The 26,093-nt window shown below is 36.1% G+C and overlaps 1 protein-coding gene across 6 annotated transcripts in view; it reads left to right on the top strand.

Moving 5' to 3' along the window:
• Positions 1-26,093, top strand: part of LOC139971469 (uncharacterized) — a 159,637-nt gene that overhangs the window by 105,521 nt on the left and 28,023 nt on the right. For 5 of the 6 annotated variants that reach the window (XM_071977971.1, XM_071977972.1, XM_071977970.1 and 2 more), the window contains 15 exons: positions 1,249-1,449; positions 2,178-2,303; positions 3,628-3,753; positions 5,744-5,866; positions 9,425-9,565; positions 9,996-10,151; positions 11,008-11,160; positions 12,481-12,606; positions 13,258-13,383; positions 13,831-13,962; positions 15,844-15,969; positions 21,170-21,295; positions 22,724-22,846; positions 23,234-23,362; positions 25,238-25,366. In XM_071977971.1, coding sequence (XP_071834072.1) covers positions 1,249-1,449; positions 2,178-2,303; positions 3,628-3,753; positions 5,744-5,866; positions 9,425-9,565; positions 9,996-10,151; positions 11,008-11,160; positions 12,481-12,606; positions 13,258-13,383; positions 13,831-13,962; positions 15,844-15,969; positions 21,170-21,295; positions 22,724-22,846; positions 23,234-23,362; positions 25,238-25,366 — 2,043 coding nt within the window. The remainder of the gene's footprint in view (positions 1-1,248; positions 1,450-2,177; positions 2,304-3,627; positions 3,754-5,743; positions 5,867-9,424; positions 9,566-9,995; positions 10,152-11,007; positions 11,161-12,480; positions 12,607-13,257; positions 13,384-13,830; positions 13,963-15,843; positions 15,970-21,169; positions 21,296-22,723; positions 22,847-23,233; positions 23,363-25,237; positions 25,367-26,093) is intronic. The other variant, XM_071977969.1, reaches the window with a different exon arrangement.

Here is a 26,093-nt window from a genome sequence, read left to right as displayed (position 1 = left end):
TTAACCAAAAATTTCCAAGGGGGAGGGGGCCCCTCCCCCAGACCCCTCCCCCAGGACGCAGATCACTAAAGTGCTACCATCGGGATGTCGGCCCCCCCTTTCTCAAAATCCTGGATCCGCCCCTGCCCCCCCCCCATTCTCTCGTCACGGCCCAACTACCCCTTGTCAAGTCAAATGAATGATCTCTATTATTCATGTGGTCAACAAAATTGAGATTTGTTGAAAATGCTCTGTCCAAACGTGAGAAGTTGTCAGCTGATAACTTGACAAAGCGGTCACTTCGACGGCCGTTTATCACGGAAGCATTATATACACGTCGTTTGGTTGACGCCGAAAGGGCCGGGAGTGCGCAATGCGTTGAGTGTAACGACCGTGGGAATGCATTACTTTGTACGTTGGCCTTAGTAGTCAGTGTTGGTATAATACATTTACCAGGATTGCTGGTATTTATTGGTTTGCGAGGTGACGAAAGTGGACCATGACTGGAAAAGGACTTGACAATAGCAGTGCAATTCTAAGTCCCCATGGGCATGTGTTGATGTTGCCAATGTTTTCTAGGCCAAGCCTATGTTGCATAACCCTACCCATAACGTTAGGCCTAAACGTAGGCCTGACCTTTGTGATCAGGCGTAACTTAGGCTAACCTAGTCCTAACTATAGCCTATATACGTACCAGTTTTTCCCCAAACTTTTGATTATAACAAAGGTCTATGGCTGACGTTAGGCTCAGGAGAGACAAATTCAATTCCAGGCTAAATTGGCCTAGGGCCTTGTACTGTAGTTCACATTTTTTTTGCAAATGTAATGTTCACAATCACAGTGATCAGTGCTGAAACTAATTTAATTAACATTGATCTGATAATATTGTAAGCTGTCATGAAAAAGATTGACTTTACTTTTGTTAAAACACATTGTGAGACAAACTAGTACTTCTTACATTTGTTTACTAGGCCTATAGCAAAATCATAATTAACTTCCAAAACATGGACAATAATAGGTTTTTCACCTAGGCCTAATAAAGCTACCCAAGCAACCAGGTACCCAGTTTTGTGTGTGGCAAATGCAAGTTCTTATTTCATCTAACCTACTTGATCAATGCAGATTTTGGCTACGTGTTGTAGGCAGGTGAGTACTGTACCTTACATGCAGTCAAATTCCATTGTTCGTCTTTCTGTTTCTTTGGGTATGTAGGTAATTATTTAAGTAGTTACTGTACATGAGCCTTTTTCATGTCATTTTCAATTAAAGAAAATGGTGGAAGACAAGGAGGTGGTGGCAATGGAGGGACTAGTCCTGTCGGTACTGGGAGCAGGCCGGATAGAAATGTGTGCAGTAACCCTGGTCGGAGGTGTCAAAATGGAAGATGCGAAAATGTGGACACAGCAATAGGCTATAGATGTATTTGCAATTCAGGTTACAAAGCAACGAGACAAGGTGACAGATGTATCAGTGAGTATAGATTTGGTTTCCTTCAATTTAAAGCTGACAAGACAGCAAGATTATGATGACCACATTTGCCTCTCAATGATCTGGTGTTCTTAAGCCATATTTCATAAGTTCATTAACACAAGTTTCTGAATTCATTTGAAATCATTTGATCGCACCATGTATTCCTGAGACTTTCATGAATTCTGGTTTCCTATCATTTTAGATATATCTTTGTAGTCACATAAATGTTTTTTTTGTGCTATAATTATGTTTAATGTTACATATTATGTAATATGTGGTGGGTGTTATTACTGCAACACTAATGTGATTAATAAATTGAATGGTATTGAATTGCAACTGAATAGCTACTGCAACTGAATTACTAAAGTTCTTATATCACAGTTTTGAAGCTGTATAATAAATCAAATGTGAAATGCGTGAATGGTAGCCAGCCACATACTACTCTTTCAATATCTTATTTCTCTTTTGTTGTATGTCAGATAGAATTCAATTGAATTTTCAGGATGTTCATTTATTTTTAACATTAAATATTATTCAATGATTGGCAATAACACTTTTAAAGCATTGACATATATATTGTACATATTAAAGCAGGTTTGTGGTATTGTACATGCAAACAATGGTCACTAATATTCAACCTTTAACAAGCATTTTATTGACATTGACATACATTTGTAGATGATACCAATGAACTTTTAACTTCATGTAATATTTCCTTCCTTGGACAGACATCAATGAGTGCAGATCACAGCCAGACATTTGCAACGGAGGGCGTTGTATTGATTTCATCGGTAGCCATCTTTGTATCTGTGGCCCTGGGCTGAGCAGTAAAAATAGTGGAAAAACATGTCAAGGTTTGACAATCTTCATTATTTTATGAAGTTCAAATATGGGTAATTAGATGAAAATGTATAGCAAAGGGTTCTGGTTATGGCTGCAAATTTAAAATGGCAAACAAGCAGATGGTGATGATCTTCTGTGGATGAAATATGAATATTTCTTTTAAAAACATATTTTCATCTAACGAAATATACCTGCTTGATTTTTAACTTGGACGTTAAATAGGTGGAATCAAGTGAGCACAAAATTTGCAGCAATTCCATGCTGTTTGCTCAGTATTATCATTGTTACTTGATTTCTTTCTTTTGTTTGTTTGTTTTATTGTTTTATTTGGGGGGGGGAGGGAGGGATGTGATGGATGGGAAGAGATTGAGTGAGAGAATGATGGCGGCTGCCAGAATCTCGACGACCATTTACTGATGAGGTACTGACAGTGATTTCAGTGCTTAACTACAGTTCACCTTTATGTTAAATATCCAATGTAACATTGGTTTTGTCCTTGTCAATTGAACTCTCATAACGTTAGAGGTGACTATGTTTACATACAAGGCTGATATTCTGAGGAAGTTTCATGTGGTTTAAGATTCTAATAATATTATTTGTAGTTTAACCCTATGATTATACTTTATTCACGCATGCTTTCCTGTCAAAGTGTATTGAGCATTATATTTGATCTATCCAGCAGTGTCTGGATTGGTTTCTACATTTCCTTTCCGTACAGTACCACAAGTTTGGGCTTGATGTCCATGGATGTGTTCTCTGTGTAGGACTGTTTGCCTTTATAGTCCTATGCTTGCCATATGTGTTGATTCGATATCAAGCACTGCAACTGTAGCTGTCATTATCTATCCTGTGGTAGATTATATTAAATTACTAGCAGCTTTCTGGATGTATTCAGCTGGAAAAGGGTGTAAGCACTAAACAGGCAATCAGCAATTTTGTATTGTCCCTGCGGGGAAGGAGTGGGAAGGGGTGCCCAGGGTTGGGAGGGGGCAGGAAAAGAGCCGGAAACAGAGGGAGGGATGCTATGAGTAGACATGTCTGAGTACCAAAAATAAACTGTGATATCCTTAATAAATAGACCTCAAGTATAGCACACAAGAATATTGTAATACCCTCATTTTAATTCGTTCGTTCAAATAAAATTATCGATAAGTTTTATGGCCAGAGAATGTATAGTAGTTGCCCTAGCTTTTACCAACATCTCCCCCCCCCCCCCCTTCAATGCCATCATTTTGTTTTGCGGAGAATGACCTTGAAGACTGTATAATTTCCTTTTGAAATACAGTTCATGAAAACTGACCCATGAATGAAATGTTTCTTGATTCGGTTTTTTAGATGTTGATGAGTGTCAGTTCAACCAGTGCGGTAAATTCCTCTGTATCAACACCCTGGGAAGTTACAAGTGTTCTTCCAATCGTTGCAGTCCTGGCTATCTCTTTACACGAACCAGAAGGTGCCAAGGTAAGAATTGACAAAGGGATACCAGGGACATTAATGATAGTTACGTGAATGTTTAACTAACACATTAAAGGTTGTCAACATTTATTGTCCACAAAAAAACAAAAAAAAATTGCAAACAAATTTTGGGCAACTTTTCACCTCCAAATCATTCCTAGAAATGCTTGATGATTTTAAAATAGAAAATATAATATCTCAGTAAAGGAAACTGCTTGGACCATTACTGTAAGATGTTTGTCGAACCTTGAACATACTGACCATATTTGCCTCTTTTTTTTTTAATGATATTTTTAATGATATTTGATTGGCAATACTGACAAACATTAAGCCATTCTATTCTAGTTTATGTTTAGATAACTTCATTTAATTTCAAAAAAATTATGGCCAGGTTTAATTGCTCATTTTTAAATTTTGTATTTCTGAGTAGCAATTTTGAGAAGGTCAAAAGAATCTGGTTCCTGGTGTCGTGTTGAGGCAGGAACATAATGGTTGTGGGCTACACCCTCCCTTCACCTTTCTTGTGACAGATATTTTTAAACATGAGAATAAAAAGTAGAATCGGACAGTGTTCATGTAAGTAAATACGTATTGGTTGTAAGCCCTTCACTTCAAAAGCATTCATAGAAAAGGAAAAAATAGTTTTGCTGATGGCATAGTGGTAAGTTCAAAGGGAATTTCATTCTGTAGGGGTTTTATTGGTACCATAAATAAATCCTTGGACACATTGCATATTTATTGAAAGAGTGCAATTGTATCACCTACAAAAGCAAAATGCTGAACTTTAGAAAGCCTAGTCTATTGAACCTACTACAGATCTTTCCAGATTCCCTCTATCCAAATATTTAGGCAATGTACCTTGGCTAATTGCCATATCCTATGTGACTTTTGCTTAAAAGGAAAAATTGTCCAACTTGGCATCATACACAGTTCTCTTTCAAGGGTGAGTTGTTTTTCGTAATGGCTCCATTGTCTGTCGGAATTTTGCGGATATTCTACAGGGAATCATAACGAACATTCAAGTATGCATATCACCTACCAAAGGAAAACACTGAACTTAAGACTTAAGCCTAGTCTATAAAAGCAATTAGATCTTCCAGATTCCCACTATCCAAATATTTAGGCAATTGTCGTTGGCTGATTGCCATGTCCTATATGACAGGTCATTTGTATAAACAAAAAAGTGGTGTCCAACTTGGCATCATGCACAGTTCTCTTTCAACGGTGAGTTGTTTGTTGTAATGGCTCCATTGTTTGTCGGAATTTGCAGGACATTCTACAATGAATTGTAACGAAACGAATGGGTATCATAGGGTGAGCCACACAGAATAGAATTCTATAATTTACTAAATTCACAGACTGCATCACAAATTCAGCGGTATAGGCTAGATTTCCCCCATTGTCCAGCAATGCATTTTCACTCAGCCTATAGATTGTCAGTGTCTGATTGACTGTTGTTACAACACCGTTCAAAATGCATTGCACTGACATTTAGCCACGAGTCTCATTTGTTTTCTGGGTACAATATTAGAAACCAAAGTTAGGCCACTTAATTAGTGTACACATTTTTGCTAACGATGTTGTAAGTTAATAAATCGCGCATGTTTTTAAATAATTTATGTATGGTTTGGGTGTTATTCAGAAACTATTTAATTGTATTGACTTTAGTTTTTAATGAAATATAATTAGGCTCAATAATTCTTCAAAGCTTTCATATTTTTTTTTCGTCCAAAGGACTACCAAGCACACATTATTTTGAAAGATTTGGTAGTCCGACATAATTTCTAGTCGTCTCAGACGACCAGACGACCGTGAAAATCCTACACTGTGAACCCCAAATTAATGACTACAATATACTCTACAAATTTTGTCATCCAGACAGTTTAGTAAGTTGAAGCAGGCAGTTCATAATTTTCAAAAGATCCAATAATCATTATCCAGATGTTATTTTCTGCTTGCCATCATAGTTTCATAGCTTCATCTTACTCTTCCACAGATATCAACGAATGCGAAGGCAATAACGCCTGTCAGAATGCAAGATGTCTTAACGTTGAGGGTTCATACAGATGCCTATGTCATAGTGGATTCTACAGTGCTCTTGATAACATTCAGTGCATCGGTATGATTTTTCCTTTGTTTTCGAAAGAGTCTTTCTTATAAAATGGAATCTGCAACAGATAAATACATCAAACACTCATAATTTCCATACAGTTACCTATACAGACAGTTTTCTTAGAAGATAAGCATTTTTGTCAAATGACTGTTGTTGTACTCTCTTCAGAAGGGAAATACAAAGAGTGTAAAACAAAAAGTTAACCACAAAACACAAAACATATCGTCTAGCATTCGAAAGGAACGTTTCATAAAACTAGAGACCAAATGTTACTGAATTTCAACCTGCATTGTTTAACAATCTACTAAGCTAGAGAAGATGGAGCAGCTGGTTGTGTTAACAAATGCTTTATAATATCACACCTCTTATTCACATTCATGAACATAGGGGAGTATATTATTAAGTATGCAGTGCTAATTACCACTCTATACTGCCCTCTTACAACCTTCCTCAAAGAACTCATACACACAGTATGAACAGTTCCTAACCGTTATATGATTCTAATGCTAATAACCACTTTATACTGTCCTCTGACATCATGCTTCAAAGAACTCATACACACAGTATGAACAGTTCCTAACCGTTATATGATTCTAATGCTAATTACCACTTTATACTGTCCTCTGACATCATGCTTCAAAGAACTCATACACACAGTATGAACAGTTCCTAATAAACGTTATATGATTCTAATGCTAATTACCACTTTATACTGTCCTCTAGCATCATGCTTCAAAGAACTCATACACACAGTATGAACAGTTCCTAACCGTTATATGATTCTAATGCTAATTACCACTTTATACTGTCCTCTGGCATCATGCTTCAAAGAACTCATACACACAGTATGAACAGTTCCTAACCGTTATATGATTCTAATGCTAATTACCACTTTATACTGTCCTCTGGCATCATGCTTCAAAGAACTCATACACACAGTATGAACAGTTCCTACGAAACTGTTATATGATTCTAATGCTAATTCTAATGCTTATTACCACTTTATACTGTCCTCTGGCATCATGCTTCAAAGAACTCATACACACAGTATGAACAGTTCCTACGAAACTGTTATATGATTCTAATGCTAATTCTAATGCTTATTACCACTTTATACTGTCCTCTGGCATCATGCTTCAAAGAACTCATACACACAGTATGAACAGTTCCTATTAACCTTTACATGATAATAAACAGGATATTCATACTGCTCTTACTGTCAGTACAATTTATTGGAAGCATGACATGAAAGAAACTGTCAATAAAAACATTATTCTCTGGACTGAGTGATTATTACTTTGTTGTATAATAAGAATCATAATATATATATTTAATGCCTCAATGATGTAAATTTAAAAAGAAGGTATAAAAGCATGAATTGTTAGCGTGGACTTTACAACACTGTACTTTAACAGATGCACCAACATGCCACTTAAATCCTTGTAGAATTCAACCCCACCATGAAAATAATATGGTGGGGTATTAATTAATGCTACCTAGTTATCTACTAGTTATGTAATAGAATCATCACAGCTTTTATTAGTTTCAGGCGAAATTCTTAAGACTATTATCACCCTACTTTTCTATCAACTCTCACATTCTGTTATTGACATTTTCAAGAGATATTAGATATTTTCAACTTGTGTTCTTACTTTGATAGCACCGCTAGTAAGTTTAAAAAAAAAAATTTCTGGTCAGATAAGCATATCAAACTATGTATTTTAATGATCTGGGTAAACGTGTTTGTAAATAGCTGGTTGTGCACCACGTACATACATATATGTGTAAATCCAATAGAAATTGAGATATTTTAGTTATTAAAGGGTGTGAAGACTCGCGCAAAAAGAAACATCTAATGCTGGTAATCTGACCTAGTTTCGAATGAGGTGTAACAGAAGTGTAAGACACCACCATCGATCCCAGAAAATACACACACTGCTTGCTACCGTCGGTAATTAGACACTAGTGTACAATCAGTACATACAGCTGCGGTCATTACTCACAGCACAGTGTATAAATGATACAGCGATGGACATCTCAGGTCCAGCTAAAGATAACAATTAAGGTATCACGTTTCATTACTGTCTGCATTTTGTAGCGACACAAACAAAACATCACTTGCAAGCAACAGAAAGTTAACTTTTTCAGATGGCCGCACGTGGTTTGGGGCGAGTCTTCAATGCCTTTAAACTTCACCAGTTACTGCAGCTTTTCGTCTATTATGATCTTAATCATTGTGATAGCACCAATGTTCCTTCCTATCCAGTAAAGATGTTAATCAAACCAGGTTAACGGACAGGAGTCGGTCTTTTATCTATCGTACATCGGTTTTATATAGACATCAAAATAACAGTTGATGGTGTTTTCCATGTTTGTGAACTATCAAACTGGAAGTATGTCATGTGAGACATTTTAAGTGTTTACTATGACACAGAACTGCTAAGCTTTTATGGAAAGTTTACTTTTGATTCATCAAAATGTAATAACCCCAGATCCCCCCATTCCCACCCACAAAAGATTCATTTCGCTGCTACAGTTAGGGCTTTATTATCTCTCAAAGATAGGTTGTTACTCGTCGTATCAAAACATTATCTTTCAAAAGGGCGAAGGATTTCAGTTGTGGACACTTAATTTTAGATTCATCAAAATATAATAAACCGTGATCTCCTGATTCCCACCCACAAAAGATTCATTTCACTTTGACAGTTTAAGTATATGTTATTTCGTCAAAGTAGGGTTGTTGCCCATCATATCAAAGGCATTATCTTGCCAAATGCATAGGGCTCACGTTGAGTTTTAAACATGAAATTCAACGACAAATAAAAGATGGAGACATTGTAAACAGCAATGAGAACATAAAAACTTGAAAAACTTATCAAAGTCTGTTCAATGGTGTTATACTGTGGAATGTGAACACTATAATTCATGTTGCGGTCATGATGTATGTGAGAGTCAGTTAATAGAATGAGGTCAAACATGATACCAATATCGGTGACTGGTAATCTTGCGTTGCTTTTGTAATCGGTTAAGATCATATTTTAAATGCTCCCCATTAAGTAGAATGTCTGCAGAATGGCCCTTTAAGTGAATATTACATGGTGGGCATGGTGTTAGATATGATTGTAACAAAAGCTAGTTTAAATATCTGGAGGGGGGGGGGGTTGGGTGAAGGAGAGGGGGTAGTTAGGTGGATCCTAGCAGGATCTTCAGAGGCTAAATGACAAGTAACAGTAACAGAAAGGAAAAAAACATGCACAGAATACAGACAGGTTAATGAGCATGGTGAACACAATGAGATAGATGTAAGGGAATTAGTAGACAAGGGATGGAGAGAAGAAAGAAGGAAACCAACATGGGAAGAGGAGAGGTAGGAGATAAACAGTAGAGGGACAAAGATCGAGAGAATTAAGGGAAGGGGGTAGGGAATAAACTGGAGAAGGACAAAGACAAAAAGGTTAGGAGGAGGAGGGAAAAAAAAAAAATCTGTATAAACTTATCCATCAATTTATCCGTTTAGGTATTTAATTTGAGTCGTCTTATATTATTTTTCTACATTTGCTGCAGATATCAACGAGTGCGAGACTGACCCAGGCGTCTGTCGAGGTAGCTCAGTCTGTGTCAACAGCGTTGGTGGTTACTTTTGTAATTGTTCAGCCGGAATGGTCTACAACGAGGATGAAGGGATCTGCGAGGAACCAGTCATCGGTAAATCACCATCTCCCTCTTCTCTCTTTGCCTCTCATACTACCCTCTACCGCCTAGTCTCGTTCTCTAATTCTCAACTTAAAATATGGAGGGCAACTAATTTGTGATGACATGTGTTAAGTCACTTTTAGGTTTAGCAGTCTATCACTTCAGTTGTTTTCAAGCTTTAACAATTTCTTACGAATCCTTGTATGAGCTTGCTTTGAAAGCTCCGTTTGAAAGCTTTTGATAGCACCTTTGAAAGCTTGATAGTGCTGATAAACGTAGTTCCAAACTTTGTCAGTATCTGGTGTAGATATTTTCACTAATCTACTCTTTTCTCTTTGGGTAATATTTGATCTTCTTCTTATCCTCCTTTTCCATTTCTTGCACTTTTCTTTGGTTTTGTTTTTATCGTTTGTTTTTGCCTTCCGTTTGTTTTCCAAACCAGAGGTAACAGAAAGGAGGCATTGCTACCATTCAATGGACAATGGTTGCTCCCTCATTCTTGGACATAACGTCACCAAACAGGAGTGCTGCTGCTCCGTAGGTGGAGCATGGGGCAAAGGCTGTGACTCCATCAGTGTCTGTCCTGAGTTTTATACTTGTAAGTGAAAGAATGCAGTTTCCAATTATTTACCAGCCAAATGAGACCTGTGGAATTTAAATGTATTAAGCCAAATGGTGTCACACAGTCATGACTGGATCAGCGTTGTACGGTTTGGTGAAACTCAAAAGGACCCTTGTGTTGTGTTATGTTATGATCTGTAGTTCAGCTGATCACATTAGTGTGATGTTGTGTGACATTGTGTGGCTGTATATAAACTGTTTGAAGTTATATATAAACTGAAGTATACACTGAAGTATATGAACTGTTTGAAGCAGTGTAACAGTTCAAAAAATACGATGTGAATAACTTTTTTGTAAATGTCAAATCAGTTTTTCATCATTTTTTTTAGGAGGGGGGGGGGGGGGGTTAGGTAACACCATAGAAAAGTGGATGTAGATTTTCGTACAATGTGTTTGAAATGATGGCTACTATAATGTGCTTTTAGCCTAAGTAAATAAAAGTAAATTTAAATAGATTTGATTAAAAAAAAGACAATTCTTCATTGTATACTAACAATGAATAGTTGGTTGTGATACTTGGATGACACTAGAATTTGAACAATCCAGAGTTATCTGTATTTATATGATTAATTTAAATACAGCCAAAAAGATGGAATTTTTAAAATTAGCTGAAAGTCTCCATTTGTTCCGGAACAAACGGCTGCATGAGAAACAGATTATCCTCTCTCTTTCGAATATTTACGATCGTATTTCTCTGAATTCTAAGTTGGTTATCACTTTCATAAACTGTCCGAGTTGGTTGTAAAATGTCAAATCTTGGATTGTCATGATCAAACTCCTAGCCGACAAACAAAGACATTTTCACCTCCCTTGTTTTTTCAATGTAATGACAGCTGGTTATAGAGAGGTATGCCCTCTTGGTCGAGGCAGGACTGAAATTGTGATGAGTACGCTACCAGAGGTGACCGGCGTGGATGTTAATCCACCCCAAGAGCAAAGCGAACAACAGCCTCATACAGCCGGAGAAACAGAGGCTTTATTTGATGGTGAGAATTATAAAACATTTATCACCGTTTCAAGAGTTGCTTTGCCTTAAATCAGTGATCCCCGAACTGTGTCAGCAGGCCAAGATATGAAAGTACCATATGGTTCTAGAAACTAGAATGTTTCCCCCAAATGACTGTGTTGGGTGCATCTGCTTTGCAAGGGTTATGTATGTATTTTAGATCCTCCTGCAAGCAGGAACTCGCGAAGAAGCCTCATTGGCTTAATATCAAAGCCGCAAAGCTGACTGAAGTCAGTCTCTTAGATTCATATTTAACGTCCATGATTATGAATTGTTAATTGTCAACAACTCTGTAACTTGACTACATGCATTAATCTTGGAGTGACTCGAACTGGGGACCTAGTGATTGAAAGGCACCATTCCAGACACTTAAAGACAATGTTAAAATCTTGAAACTTACTTGGAGATATGATAGATCTGTTGCTACACAGTGGTAGAGCCTGTGGGGCATCTCCAGCATCTCTGCAGAGGGTGTTGGTCCTAACAGTGCCACTGATCAATACTATAGGCTATATGGTAGTGCGTGGGGTGTATATGCAGTTACCAGATCTCCAGAGATTATGTATAACACTGTAACATATCTCGATAGTATGTGCTTGTGGTTTAAGTATGTTTTAAAAGATCTCGTCTTCAATAAACACAAGTAGAATTGCAGATATAAGCTCTAGTTTGTTCCATTTTGAAGACTTAAATACAATTTTACTAATATGCTCAAAGCTTAAGCTCAGTTTAGCTGATGTGATTGAAAATACCCGATAGCTGCTTTCTGATTGGTTGAGGAACAGACGTGTGTAAAGTTCGCCGCATGAACCGTGGGTGGGCAACATTTTTTGCGCTATAACATGCTAGTTATCAGTGGTGAAAACCGTATATTAGTTCCAATATGTTTACGCTATGTATGAATTAGGGAATGTGCAGGTACTTTGCCCAGAAATGGAATTCTCAGTGAATTCAGAGACTGCAGCTTGTCAAGTTTTGCAGAATTAGATACGACTGATATGAGAGCGCCCTCTTTTGTTTTAATGGTTTGGCTAGAGGTCCTCGTTATGAATATATTCTGTCTGTAACCAGTAATCATCAATCATATATACATGCTAATGCTTCACCCAAGCACACAGAGATCTTGGGGTCAACTTGTTTAGTTATGTTTCCGATTAAATGTCTTTTGACTTGGCGATATGCACCTCCTAACAAATTAGTGTCTTCGTATGTAGTGTAGAAGTGTAGAACTTTTACAACCACCAAACCACTGGAACCTAATAACTGTGTTCTCTTCTACAATTTTTAATCGTTTTCACAGTCATCGACGTCTGTCGGCTCTTCCCGTCCATTTGCGGTAATGCAACCTGCGCAGGTTCGAACATTAACTACCGTTGTGACTGTCCCACTGGTTACAGATTTGATGGTCAGCAGATACTGTGTACAGGTATGGATACCTTGAATACCCACAACTACGTAATGCTAGCAATAATAGTACATTTGTGTTCTAACATTAACTTACAACGATCCTGCTGAACATTTCATTATCTAAAGTCAACCCTTCTCAATACCGGGGCGTAGTCGAGAGGTTCAGCACATTTCAGGAAAATACTTGTGAGAAAGAACCCTCAGCAAGTTTCTTTAGAAGCTGAAATTTTGGAATCAATACTGTTTTACTTGATAATATATTTGAAATGATTTTTGCCAAACTTAATGTTTCTACAAAAATAGTTGCTTTTCAAATCAAGCAAGTAAGCAAGCCAAGCCAAGCAAGTATTGCAAATGGTATCACATTTCAAGGTAACATCAACAAGAAGTTTATGATATAGGAGAAGAAAAAAATTCTTTTTTTAGGAAAATTTGCCCAGATGACATCATATACCACACCTACTGTGATCCACTTTCTTAGGGTAACTGATGGTTTGGCCAGGCAAAGTAGGTTACAAACAATTGACCCTTTCTATTGGGACAAGATATTGAGATTGGTGTTTCAACTAACAGTGTGGAATATTTTATGCAACATTTTGAAAGTGTGTGATACGTTTACCTTCCACCAAAAATAATCCCTGAGAGCTGACTTAATTTTCACATCTGACAGTTGTGGATCCTTGCTATGTCTATCCTGACATCTGCGGCAATGCATCCTGCTCGGGTGATGAGTACGGTCACCAATGCTCCTGCCCGTACGGTTTGGTCTTTGACGAGGATATCCCTGGTTGCATAGGTAAGATTCTAAAAGGGGGGGGGGAAAATAGAATTTTTTTTTTATTTATCTGTTTTAATATGTAACTATTAACTTTTACATGATGGTATGGGTAAACTTTCATTGATATATATATTATTTACATTGTTTCGATGCAATGGGAATAGATGGTATTGGTTTGTAGGCTGTTATTCATTTGGCATAATAATTTTTAAGTGGTGATAAACACAATCGAAAGAATATTAAGTAATCTTCAGATATTAAGTAATAGAAAAACTGTGATGTAATAACAAATAAAGCTATCCAGTTATTAGCCACCCATGTATATCACTTTTGAAAAAATATATTTAAAAGCTAGTCTTTTTACCATTTTGCCAAAAGATTGTTTATTACTTTGTATCAAAGTATTTAAGTTAAAAAAAGAAAATACAATAATAGTTTCCATAATTTCTACTTTGCTGCTACCAGCTGTTAATCCTTGCAATGCTGACCCCTATATCTGTGGTAATGGAACTTGTGAACCCAGTGGTAACTTCCACGGTTATGATTGCTACTGTCCTCTGGGGTTTGACTACGATGCCATGGAAAAGATTTGCAGAGGTAACAGTCGATTTTGATCTTTTATTCATGATGTAGGCCGAGAGGAGGAAACAATGAAACTTTGAAACTCAAGAGTAATAATAACATGACGATATGTAAATATGGATAAATCTCCGAGGTTAGCTCTAGAAATAAAACAACACATGCACACAGGTGGTGGCTCAAACAGGATTTCCGCCCCGCGAAAGTATTACAATTCTGAAGACTTTCAAATTTAATAATATCTAAAGTAGAATCATGTAAATACTTTGTACACATTGTGATTTCAGCCCAAACAAGCCTTTTAATTTTTTGAAATTGAGTTTTGGAGCAGTCCAGCCTCTTCTTGGATGTTTACTGACACCTTCCATAAAGAGAAGTAGTGAAAATAAAATCTGGACTGCTAGCAGTGATTTTCATTTTGGCTACAACAATCCTTTAAATATTGAGTTTGAAGTTTGTGCTGTGGAAAATTAATGGTTTAATTGATGAATCCATACAAGGATTAATGTTCCACAGTCTGAGTGAAGAAACAGACCACAACTAGCTGCCCATCCCATTCCTTTCTTGTCTTTCTCTTACACCATCAGTTTGCGTTGCGAGACTTTTATGACACAAAAGATTATAAGTGCCGAAGCTAGGCTAACAATCTGACCCCAATATCAATATCTGTACCACATTTTATACCGATTTGCTGTCAGTTTTGTGTCGTCCCGTGTTTTTACACCTCTCCAAAGTCACTAATGATATCCGCACAAAATGTCACCTCCAGATGCCGTTGCACCTTACGATGTGTAAACTACTTTATGCAGCTCAATAAAATTTGCAAATTTGTCCTCCTTTTTAAACATTTTTTTTTTTGCTTTTAAAATCTCATCAGAATACTGCAGGACCCTTTGCACAATGGTAGCACTTATGTAATTGTCTGTGTTTTTGTTGATGTTTTTGCTCTATAAGGATAATAGCTATGTTTTCTACAGATTTTTCCTCGACATTTGTGACTCTAGACTCACAAAATGAAATCTACATTCCTAACAGAGACGATTTCAGGGATAGTCCTTAAAAAAAAAATTGTTAAAACTCTGATATCTTAGTTGTCATTTTCAGCATTCACTCAGTATTAAAATATGTTGCTGTTTTTCATACTTAGAAAAATGCGATCAAAATGTCCGCTATTTCGTGGGAAAATGTAATGTTTCTGGTTTCTTCTCACCGTTAGGGATCGTTTGAGACTCAAAGGAAAGCTCAAACATACACTATGTAGCAAATAGCTCAAAAGTCAAGCAAACCGGACACTTTTTCATTTTTATTTTGTGGTTTGTGCTCTTTGAAATGAGAAGACTTGTAAGTTTGAAAAGCATTTGCCTGTTCTCAATTCTGTGAATGCTAAAACTATTCGCAGAATGTAACAGATGTTCAAACTGTATAGCTTCAGTAAATTTGGCTTTACGTTGTTATGGTTTTGTATGTCACATTTCCCTTATGCTAAAATAATTTCATTCACATGCAGAATTGCTAGAGTGATAACCTACATGCTTCCTATGTGGTTGTTATACATGTCGAATGAGATAAAAAAAAAAATGATTTAAAAAGTTGCGGTCATTGTTCTGTTTTCGTCCATCCCTTCTGGCCAATAATAACTGTCTTAACAGGGAGACTCGTTACAAATGAAAATACATACCTTGCAGAATTTCCTTCCTCTTGTTTGACAGAATAACTAACACGAATTCCAGAAATTGTATATTTTTGGAGATGTTTCTGTTAAAAGAAATATCATACTTGCAGGAAACCTCAGTCCCTGCATAATAAAAGAAAGAAAAAGAGAGGGTTTGTTGCACAGGATATAGAAATGCCTATAAAGCAGTGTTCTTAACTTTGCCACGGCATCAATTTCTCTACTAGATGTAGATTTGTGCGGACTGTATGCGATACATTGTGGCAATGGCACATGTGTCGACCTACTGGATCGTATCGACTGCACATGTCCAGCTGGCTTTAGATTTGATTACCAGCAGAAGATTTGTCAAGGTTGGTTGCCATGGTAATGGCAGAAAAATTACTGTTTGACGATCACCAAACTTGTATAACCGTTGCTTGCTTTTGTGCGCTCCTCTTTGCCAGGTTGCCATTGCACTTTAAGCGGTTTGACAAAAGAGATATCAAAAAAAAAATGAAAACACTTGCCAATCGGAATTCACAAAAGTTGGCATTTTCTCGACAAGCGACTCTGTGAAAATGGAGGGCTGAATAAACCGCCTAATGCAATCGCCTTGCCTTCTATCCGCTATTTGTGATTCCTTTGATTGCTTGTATCCTCCTGCCACTTTGCCAACTTGATGTTTACTGAGCAAAACCTATATATATATATACCTTCATACCTTATCTATATGCATATGTACTCGTGTGTAAACCCAATTGTTCCTCCTCTTTGCACCACCAAATATTACTCTTTTTTTTGGTGTTTTTTTTTTGCATCATTTATCTTGTTTTATGCTACTTCTCACCTGATATTGCTTATTTCCACATATTTACCTGGGTTTTCATGTTCTTCCAGAGATCATATTTCATAGCATGTCCATGGTGATTTAAAGGTTTATGTGCGAAAGTGTTGCCGCTTTCGTATGTAGTCACGTGGAGTATGGCATCCGTACAAGAAAAGAGAGGTTCTTCAATGTCGATATTTTATAGTTGGTAGTAAGAAATTTGGTCACGTCCAATATGAGCAACATCCCCACCTGTTTCACCAGATTCTGCCTGCTTATGATAGAGAATGTGAATAATATATACCAATAACAAACATATTAACAATTTTCAATTTTACCTGCAATGCTACTCAGTTGTGATATACCTGACAAAAGAGGTGTACAATTAAAAGAGGACTGTGATATAAACAAGTAGAGGTTTCAGATGAGGAGGATAAATGTCCCAGTCAACTTTTTCTATGTCTAATATATTTATTAGTGATTTTTACTATTGTTTTCCATGATTTAACTGCATTCTATAATTCAAAGATGTTAGCATCTTTTTCCCTTATTGCAATTTGGAGAACAATTTCACTACATTTACAATTAAAATCTGAACGTTTCGTCTGCACGTATCCCTAAATTTTACTCTACAACTATTTCAGAGTTCAGTTATAGTCATAGATATCATTCTTGCCGTAAGGGAGGACTTCATGGATGAATAGATAGACAGATAGACACACAGACAGACATATGGCTATCAATATGTCAAATTGTCACAATCAATTCTGACAAATCTTAGGAAATATTCCAAACGATTATCAAAGGAACTTGAGGGGGGATTATTTTGTGGAGTTTTCGAGCATAGTATGGCAAATGTCAACTGATGTAGAAAATGACTTACCTGATGCACACCATGTGAAGGAGTAAAAGAAGATTAAAACTTGGGACTCCTGTTTTCCCTAAGTTTGAGGAATGACCCAGATAGGGGTAGAATCAAACCCATCGAGTGTTGACAGTAAGCGTTTGTTATGGCAAAGATCAGCATTCTTCCCCTAGGGATGGAGGAAGTGTTTGAAGAAGTGAAGTAGCAGTTCCACCTACTCCCACTTCACCAAATAAGGTGGGATGATTAATTCATCGGGAAATATTTTTAAAAGTTTTTCATCGGGTGTATTTTTCTTATTTACGGTGACGAGCGCATTTCGTAAAGTTTCAAAAGATCAACAAGATCACTGGTATAGTGTTATAGCATCAGCCGGTAACCATCCATCCACTTTGAAAAACATTGGTAGTTTGAAGGAGAAGACAATGTAACCATGGCCATCACCATATCAGGAAAGAGTTGTTACCTTTGGTGTGTAACTTCCCTTTAACAGCTCAGAAAAGTCTCAGTTAGTTTCAAAGATATAATATCAAAACATTTTCTCTGGTGCTGTAAAATATTGTCCATTGCCATGCATGGGATGTCATGGAACCAATATAGAGGTCAAACATTTGACATTCTAAAAGGTTATATTTTTCTGTGTGAAATTATTCAGTGTTGTGATGCAACGGAATGCCTATATTAGATAATTTAACAAAACTCAATAATTGAAACACCAATATTTGCAAATATTACTCTCCATGTCACAAAATGAACAAGTAATTAAGGAGCACATAATTATTTAATTAATTAAAATACTAAAAGTTCTACAGCTAATGACACTGTCATTTCATGTAGGATTGTTTTCAAGTCTTTAATATTGTTCTTTACAAAGCATGAAAATTCAGGTTAACTGCCAATGAAATAGGACTTTCCTTTGCTAATTGGGGTTGGGGGGGGGGTGTTTAAAGCAATGATCCAGTCTGCCTCTCTGAAAGTATCTTATCAACTTCATAACAGTGATCATGTTGTCTTTTCTATAAAATTAATGTTGAAATTTGTCATTTTAAGTCATATTATGTAAGAAGAATGTTGCAATCTTGAACTGAATGCTAGTTTAGTTGAAGTTAATATTCTTCATTAATCTTGGTTCAGTGACTAACACATAGTGATGCTTATTAATTTTTTATATATAATTATCGTTTAGTCTTGTCTGTTTTACTGGGGATTTTGTTTTTCAAGCAAATTATTCTTTACTCTTTGGTTTTACTTTAAATTAATGTCATATTTATATGCAGTTTTGTTTGGTGCTAAATATGCCAACAATTTGTAGAGTTACTTAACATTCTTCCAATGTAGATTGTTGTAATTCTAATTTGCTTTGCATCTTTTGTCATATATATATATATTTTTTTTTGGGGGGGGGGGGGGGAGGTGCGGTTTCTTCAACTAGCTTTTCTGTTTTATTGGTGATTTTGTTTTTCAAGCAAATTATTCTTTACTCTTTGGTTTTACTTTTAATTAATGTCATATTTATTTTCATTTTTTTTTTTTTTGGTGCTAAATATGCCAACAATTTGTAGAGTTACTTAACATTCTTCCAAGATTGTTGTAATTCTAATTTGCTTTGCATCTATTTTATCGTATAATATGTATATTTCTTATTTTTTTTGGGGGGGGGGGTGCAGCTTCTTCAGCTAGCTTTTCTGTTTTATTGGGGATTTTGTTTTTCAAGCAAATTATTCTTTACTCTTTGGTTTTACTTTTAATTAATGTCATATTTATTTCATTTTTTTTTTTTGGTGCTAAATATGCCAACAATTTGTAGAGTTACTTAACGTTCTTCCAATGTAGATTGTTGTAATTCTAATTTGCTTTGCATCTATTATTTAGTTGTATAATTGTTTTGGTGTTCTTCAACTAGCTGTCCATCTCTTTCAATATCCAAGTAGCAAAATTAGTAGTCATTATAATAAATTCCCTTAGTTGCTTCTAGTGTAGAATTTTCAGTCTTGTGTATATCACTAGTTTTGCAGCTTTACTTTTGTCTGTGTGTTTGTGTGAGTAGTAGTTTTTGATATATTAAAACCTTCTTAGATTAGCTTCTCTTTGACAAGACAAGTTTTTATCCCATTGATTTCTTTTCTTATTTATCTCTGTATAAAGTATAAACAGGGTTTCTGAGACTTTTGTCTTCCATTTTACTATCATTTCAACACTGCCATTTCCTACTAGTAAGACCCAAGAGTCCCAAGCTTTTCTTCTAAATTTGTGCTTCATGCAGTAGATATTCCTTCCGAGTAGATTTGAATTCTTTCTACACCCAATCATTCCCACATTCCATGCAAGTGTGTCGTTGATGAAAGGTAGGACATATAAAAACTTGTGCAGAAGGGAATGGTAAGTGAGCTTAGAGGTCATCAGCATTGCTCCCAAATATGCTAGAAATGTTAACAAAATGGTCACCCATCCTCAAATTTCTACTCCCAAATATGCAAGTTAACAAAATGGTCACCCATCCTCAAATTTCTACTCCAAAATATACTAGAAATTAAACGAAATGGTCAACCATCCTCAAATTTCTACTCCCAAATCTAGAAATTTAATGAAATGGTCACCCTTCCTCAAATTTCTGCTCCCAAATATGCTAGAAATTAAATGAAATGGTCACCCATCCACAAATTTCTACTCCCAAATATGCTAGAAAGTTAACAAAATGGTCACCCATCCTCATATTTCTACATGTTTTTTTTTCTTTTAAAAAACTTAAAACTTTGTTGCCTAAATGAGAAATTTGACCATAAAATTTAATGTTCCTCAATGTCTGTCAAGTAACTAAGGGATTCCTAACCTCCCAGAAAGTTATTTGAACTTTTTTTTCTGGGGGGGGGGGGAAGGGGAGAGGAAAGATGGAATGGTTGGCATGCTGCAAGTTGGGTACCTAAATAAATTTAAAGATTTCTTGGTGACTATTCCTTACAATAACTTTAAAGTTTTCAAAGAGACAGTTTCCAACTGTCTAATGTTTAAAGCTAAAATGATACAGTTACAGGCCTTGTTGCTAAGGAGCTGCTCTACCCCACCATTTTGTTTTACTCCCTGGTAGGGCATACTAGTAAAGAGTACACATGCATTGCATGTTGCTTTCCTGAAAGAATCTTTTTCAAAGATGCATCGGTCAAACTTAACAGTTGTAATAACAATTGCCTAAAGAGAATGATCCAAATTTAAAATTTAAAAAGTAAGATTATTTTTAGCCTGGATTCATTTACCTTAACTGGTTGGTTAAGTAGTGAAGCAGTAAGCTGGGAGCAGATGCTAGTTGTGATAGCAGTTTAATAATAGTATATATCACAAAATGATAGGCTAATGCAGGGCAACTTTTTAAAGCTTTCTCTGGTTGTCCTTCGCAAAATAACCAAGACTGACCAGTATTCACACTGCAGGATTCATGTGTATGCTTGGTAATTAAAACACCAGCACAGTAAAACTCACCTTTGTATGATCGTACCACTATTTTTGTTATATTTCAGTATATCCAAAGTCATAGTGATAAAGGCTGATACCATTCCATTTTGGGGGATAATTAGTTACACTGAAATCTGAGTTTGAAGTTAACAACTAATCACCCTCCAAAACTGATTCTGGTCCTCTGAACAGTCGGCTCTGACAACCGGACAACCATAAAATAAAATTTCCCCTTAACGATAATGAATGCTGACTGTCAGCTGATTGACTTGCTTGACGAGCAAAGGCTGACATTTTATGACCACTTAAATATTTGTAACAGCTTGTTTAATGTACTTACAACAGAGTATGAAGCTGTAACATAGGTATTTACAGTTAACAGTGGGTTAAATATATTGTAATCTCTCTATTCTTTTGCACCTTTTGTCTTCAGCTATGGACTACTGCCAAGGCAAGCGTTCCATATGTGGCAATGGTACCTGCGTGAATGGATTGACCTCCCACCGGTGCGAATGTCCGGACGGTTATGAATATTCGGAAAGATACCGATCTTGTTTTGGTAGGAAACTCGACTGTTAAAAATATCAGAAAATTTATACGAAACCAAAACATGCCATTACTATGTTTGAAGATTAGACATTTTAAGGAATTTGCGCAAAGCAAAGGAGGGGATCATTGTTCTTCATTGTTATGATGATTACATTTGCAAGAAATAACTTATTGTTAATATATTACATATCAGTTATGTGGATTGTGGATTTTCAATTGTCCATATATTAAAGTGATACTCCAGTGTAAGACATTGTGACACTTATATGGAAAAGAGAAATATTCCACACCGATTATCTAGTTGAACACCCCACCCCAATACCTTGTCCGTAACTCAAGATATGGTAGTTGCAATGAATTATATTTTGGCTGGCTAAACACTACATTCTTAACTAGAGTGGATCACAGAAGTTGGTCTGTGATGTTGTAGCTGCAATTGCTCCTCAAAAACTTTATTAATGCTATTATAACTGTCTTGTTGATTTATCCTTGACACCTGATACATTGGGAATGTTCACTTAGCTAGGAAAGCTCTCTGTATTTGGAATTTCATCAAAGTGCAAAATCTGAAATCTATGTTAACATGATAACTCAAAAGGTACATCTCTGTTGAAATGGTATGCAGATTCAGCTTGATGAGTGAAAGAATTCTATTGAATTGGTAGAGGTCAAAAGTCACATTAGGTCAACAGGCATCTTAGTCCTTTTAAACATGATTAATACGTGAATTCTCTAGTTCAGTTTTAGTTCTGTGAAACAATGAAACATACCTGGCATCCAGGATATAAAATCTGCTTTAGATTTCATACTCTTGCTTTAAAAATGCCCTTAAACATCAGTTTATCTGCAAGTGGGTACAAACTGGCTCAAGAGGTCAAAAGGTTATCTCAAATGGTGCAAAAATTGGTCACTTTCTCAAAAATATTTCACACTTCATAAACAAGGTCATGTAACTCTCAACAATTTTGAAAGGGATTGCTAGCTCAAAATTGGTAAAAGATGTCTATATTTCAATAGGAAGACTGTTCTTTCTGGATATGTTTGGTTCAAAATTCTATACTGTAAAATGACAGGGTTGATGCTACAAATCTTTTATGATTCTCACTTTTTTCTTGGACAAATTTACCTCACTTGCTCTTTATTAGTCAGATCATTATTTTGAATTTTGAGCAAATTGTATGGCAAGGAATCACAAAGGTATCAAACTGGCTTTCTGGTTACTACAAAGCAACCAACTTGAACCATTGAAATGTCCCTGTAATCATTCTATTACTGAAAATAATATATTTTTAGTAGCAATTTGACCAATTTTAATGGTATTTTCTTCATACCTGGTAAATATTCCTCAGTTTGGATAAAATCTTTGTAGATCTCAATATTGACTGACAAATAATATTGCGCTCTATCGTTATATTTTTATTCATTAAATTTTAATCAGATACCAACGAGTGCGATGAAGAGGGTGTTTGTGGTAATGGGATCTGTACCAACCGAGTTGGTTCCTACCACTGTCATTGTCCTACAGGGTACCACTATGGTAGAGTACCAAGACAGTGTGAAGGTACATCACATTTCTTTCATGAATCACCTGGTGGCATATCATTTAACTTTACCATACTTTACCAAACTTTAAAACGGTTTTGTAAAGCTTTGAAAATTTTCCTTCAAAAAATCTAAGTTTAGTAATAAAGTCCTCTAGTCAGTCCTCTAATCAGAATACTAAAGGTGCTACATATGTTTACGTATCATATTTCTCGGCGGTACCCAATGAACTATATACCTGTGTGGTGGCTGAGTGGGTAAAAGCGGTGGCATATGAAGCAATGTGGCTTAGCAATCCGGAGGTTGGGGGTTCGATTCCTCCATCGCATAAATATTTCAATGGATTTTTCAAGTACCAAAATTTGTGAAGAGTAGTTTTTGGTTGATCTTTGTATTCTTTGTTTAGATATCAACGAATGTGTCACCATCCCTGGGGTCTGCGGTTCCAGCTCTTCTTGTGAAAACACAGAAGGGAGTTTCACCTGCGGTTGTGGTAGTGGGTACGCCTTCAACAGCTCATCCAATCAGTGTCAAGGTAAATCATTAGTGTAGATCAGGCATGAGACTCTTCCGCGGAAACGCGGATTTCCGATTTTTTTTTTTTTCATTTTCACGTTTTTTCTCGTAATTCGCGTTTTATAATTTTTTATATAATTTTTTTTATTTAATTTTTTTTTGTTTTTTTGTTGCCGAACATGCTGGACTATAAAGGGAAGGAACACCGAATTTGACCAGTGGTGGAATCAAGTAGCACAAAGCAAGCAAAAAAGCCTTTTTTTGGTTCAAAAAAGCTAATGGATAAATTATACAAGCAGAAATTCCACACTTTTTTGGCGAGTTGCGTGATGTGATAGATTCCATCTAGAGTCCACCATTTTGCATCTAAGCCCCGCTTACCTGACAAAAAAATTCTAAAGGGGAGGGGGACACCCCCTCCCTTAAACCCCTCCCCCAGGACGGCGATCGATAAATTTCAGATTTTTTTTCCCCGGCTCAGTCTCATCCCTGGTAGATTGACGTCTACCTTTTTTTTTCATGGGGTTCTCCTTTTGTTGGTCATATTGCGGCCCACGATCAAATGTTCCAGGGCCAGCCCTCGAGATGGTTTTGAAACTTTTCTATTAATATTATGATCCGTTCTTGGGAAAACATGAAAATATGTATATACTATAGGGAGTTTGTATATACATAGTTCTACTTGTGATAGGACATTTCAACATAAATATCTATGTAGATCTTTCTGATCTAACTACTGTATGATTAAATTTAACATAATATAATTATAATTTATCCAATTTTGTGATAGGAGCAGGAGTTATATACTTCATTGTTGTGGCAGGTGCAATTGCATGCAAAGTTGCAATGCAGCCCGACAAATCAGTTTCGTGCCCACACCTTCTTTAAAGAATACTTCAGTTCATTCCCATTTGTGATACAATAGCATAATGAGCTGAGTAAATCTTTGTCATAGTTGGAGTCTGACTGGATCATTTACTAGTCAAAATTTGACATAATTATGTATTTACCTATGGTATTTTCCTTTGGTCAAAATATTGTCAAACATTCTTTGCAAGTTTGCTTAGTTTCTCTGTGGGAGATGAGATATTGTACTTCACCCCACATCAGAAATGTGAGGAAGTGTATGAGTGAGTGAGTGTGTGATGGGGTGAGTGTGTGTGAGCAAAAGAGGTTTGGCGCAAACTTGTAGACCCTAAGTCCTATCCGTTCAAACTTGCTGGTATGTACCTGGCCATGTAAGCTGGTGCCTGTGTGATTCATGATAACAAAGGTCAAGGAACCTAAAAATTGGTATTGAGCCATGTCCTGCATGTCAACATGTAGGAAAAAAGTCATTACACCACACAATATGTAGAGAATAATGAGACAAACAATAGAATATACCTTTTTGAAATGTTCAGGGTTAGGTTGGAAGAACAGTGTACGTCAGAGGTGAAATTGGCCCAAATTTGATACCTTGCACGAAACAACTCTGATGTTTAGGTAATATCGTTTTCTACTAAACTTTAAACTAAACTATACATTAAAACACTGGATTTTCCAGCCTATTAACAAAGATAGCAACCAGCTGCATTCAGAAGTAACCCAACAATCACTTCCATCACGGAGGAGATGAGATATGCTTCTTGGATTGCGTTTTTAACCGACCGCTTGTTTTCTCATTTGGCTAGAGCACTTGACTTATGTCCTGGTTATCAAGATTTATTTCAAATCCATGTGTAATAATTTTCATGATAAAAAAAAAATAAAAATACATTTTAGGAATTTTTGATGTCATTCTGATCAAAAATGGATATGCACTGGGTCTGTTCCCTGAGTTAAGTGATTAATGTTTTGTGATTAATGTTTTGTGATTCTCAATGTTTCGTTTACTTCTCTTTGATCTTTCCAGATGTCAACGAGTGTGAATCTACCCCTGACATGTGCGGTTCAAGGGGAACTTGTGTGAACACACCTGGTAGTGTCAGTTGCGACTGTTACCAAGGTTATAGGTTTGATGAAGAGAGATTTGATTGTTTAGGTAAATAGTTAAGAAGAAGTCTATTTCAGAAGTATCTTTGCAGCAATATTTATAAAAGACATAGTTCGTGGTACTTTTGTTTCTTTTCTTTTGTTTTTTAATTAAATTCTAGCAACCTAATGTTGCTACATTCAACATGTGCCAACATGGAGTAATATATCATTTTGAGGTTGGTTTATAGTGTGTTGGTTGGTTGAGTTGGAATAGTGCTTGTTTGCAAACTGTTCTGCAAATTTTTCGCTTGCAGCAATATATTGAAACAAATGGCCTACTCAATAAATAATACACCTGTATAAATGACCCAAAAATCTGCTGGAGCTATAAGCTGAATTAATGCCACAGTGGATGTTCAAAAGTCTTGAGAAAGTTGTTCGCTTTTCAGAACAAAGATGCAAACAACTAGATCTAGAAAAACACCTAGACACAAGGGGGGAAATAAAAGATTAAGACCTTCATCAAATTGAAAGCAATGAGCTTAAGTCAAGCCTAGTGTCTATATAAGAATTGAGGCAAAAGCTGTCTTTGAAAATAAATATTTAGTACGAAAAATTGACTAAGTCAAGCTAATTAATGACATAACTTTGTGGTTAATCAGAAATTAAGTAATTAGTTATTCAAGTTAATTAATTACAGGCTCACATACACAAGACAAACTAAATAAAAATTTCCTTTAAGATCAACCAAAAATATCATCCTAAATATAAATCTTTCAAAATGTCAGCTACTG

This window comes from Apostichopus japonicus, chromosome 8 (genome assembly GCF_037975245.1).
Source record: "Apostichopus japonicus isolate 1M-3 chromosome 8, ASM3797524v1, whole genome shotgun sequence".
Taxonomy (NCBI): Eukaryota; Metazoa; Echinodermata; class Holothuroidea; order Aspidochirotida; family Stichopodidae; genus Apostichopus; species Apostichopus japonicus.
Note: the sequence above shows the minus strand (reverse complement) of the source record. Positions and strands in the feature narration are given on the sequence as shown.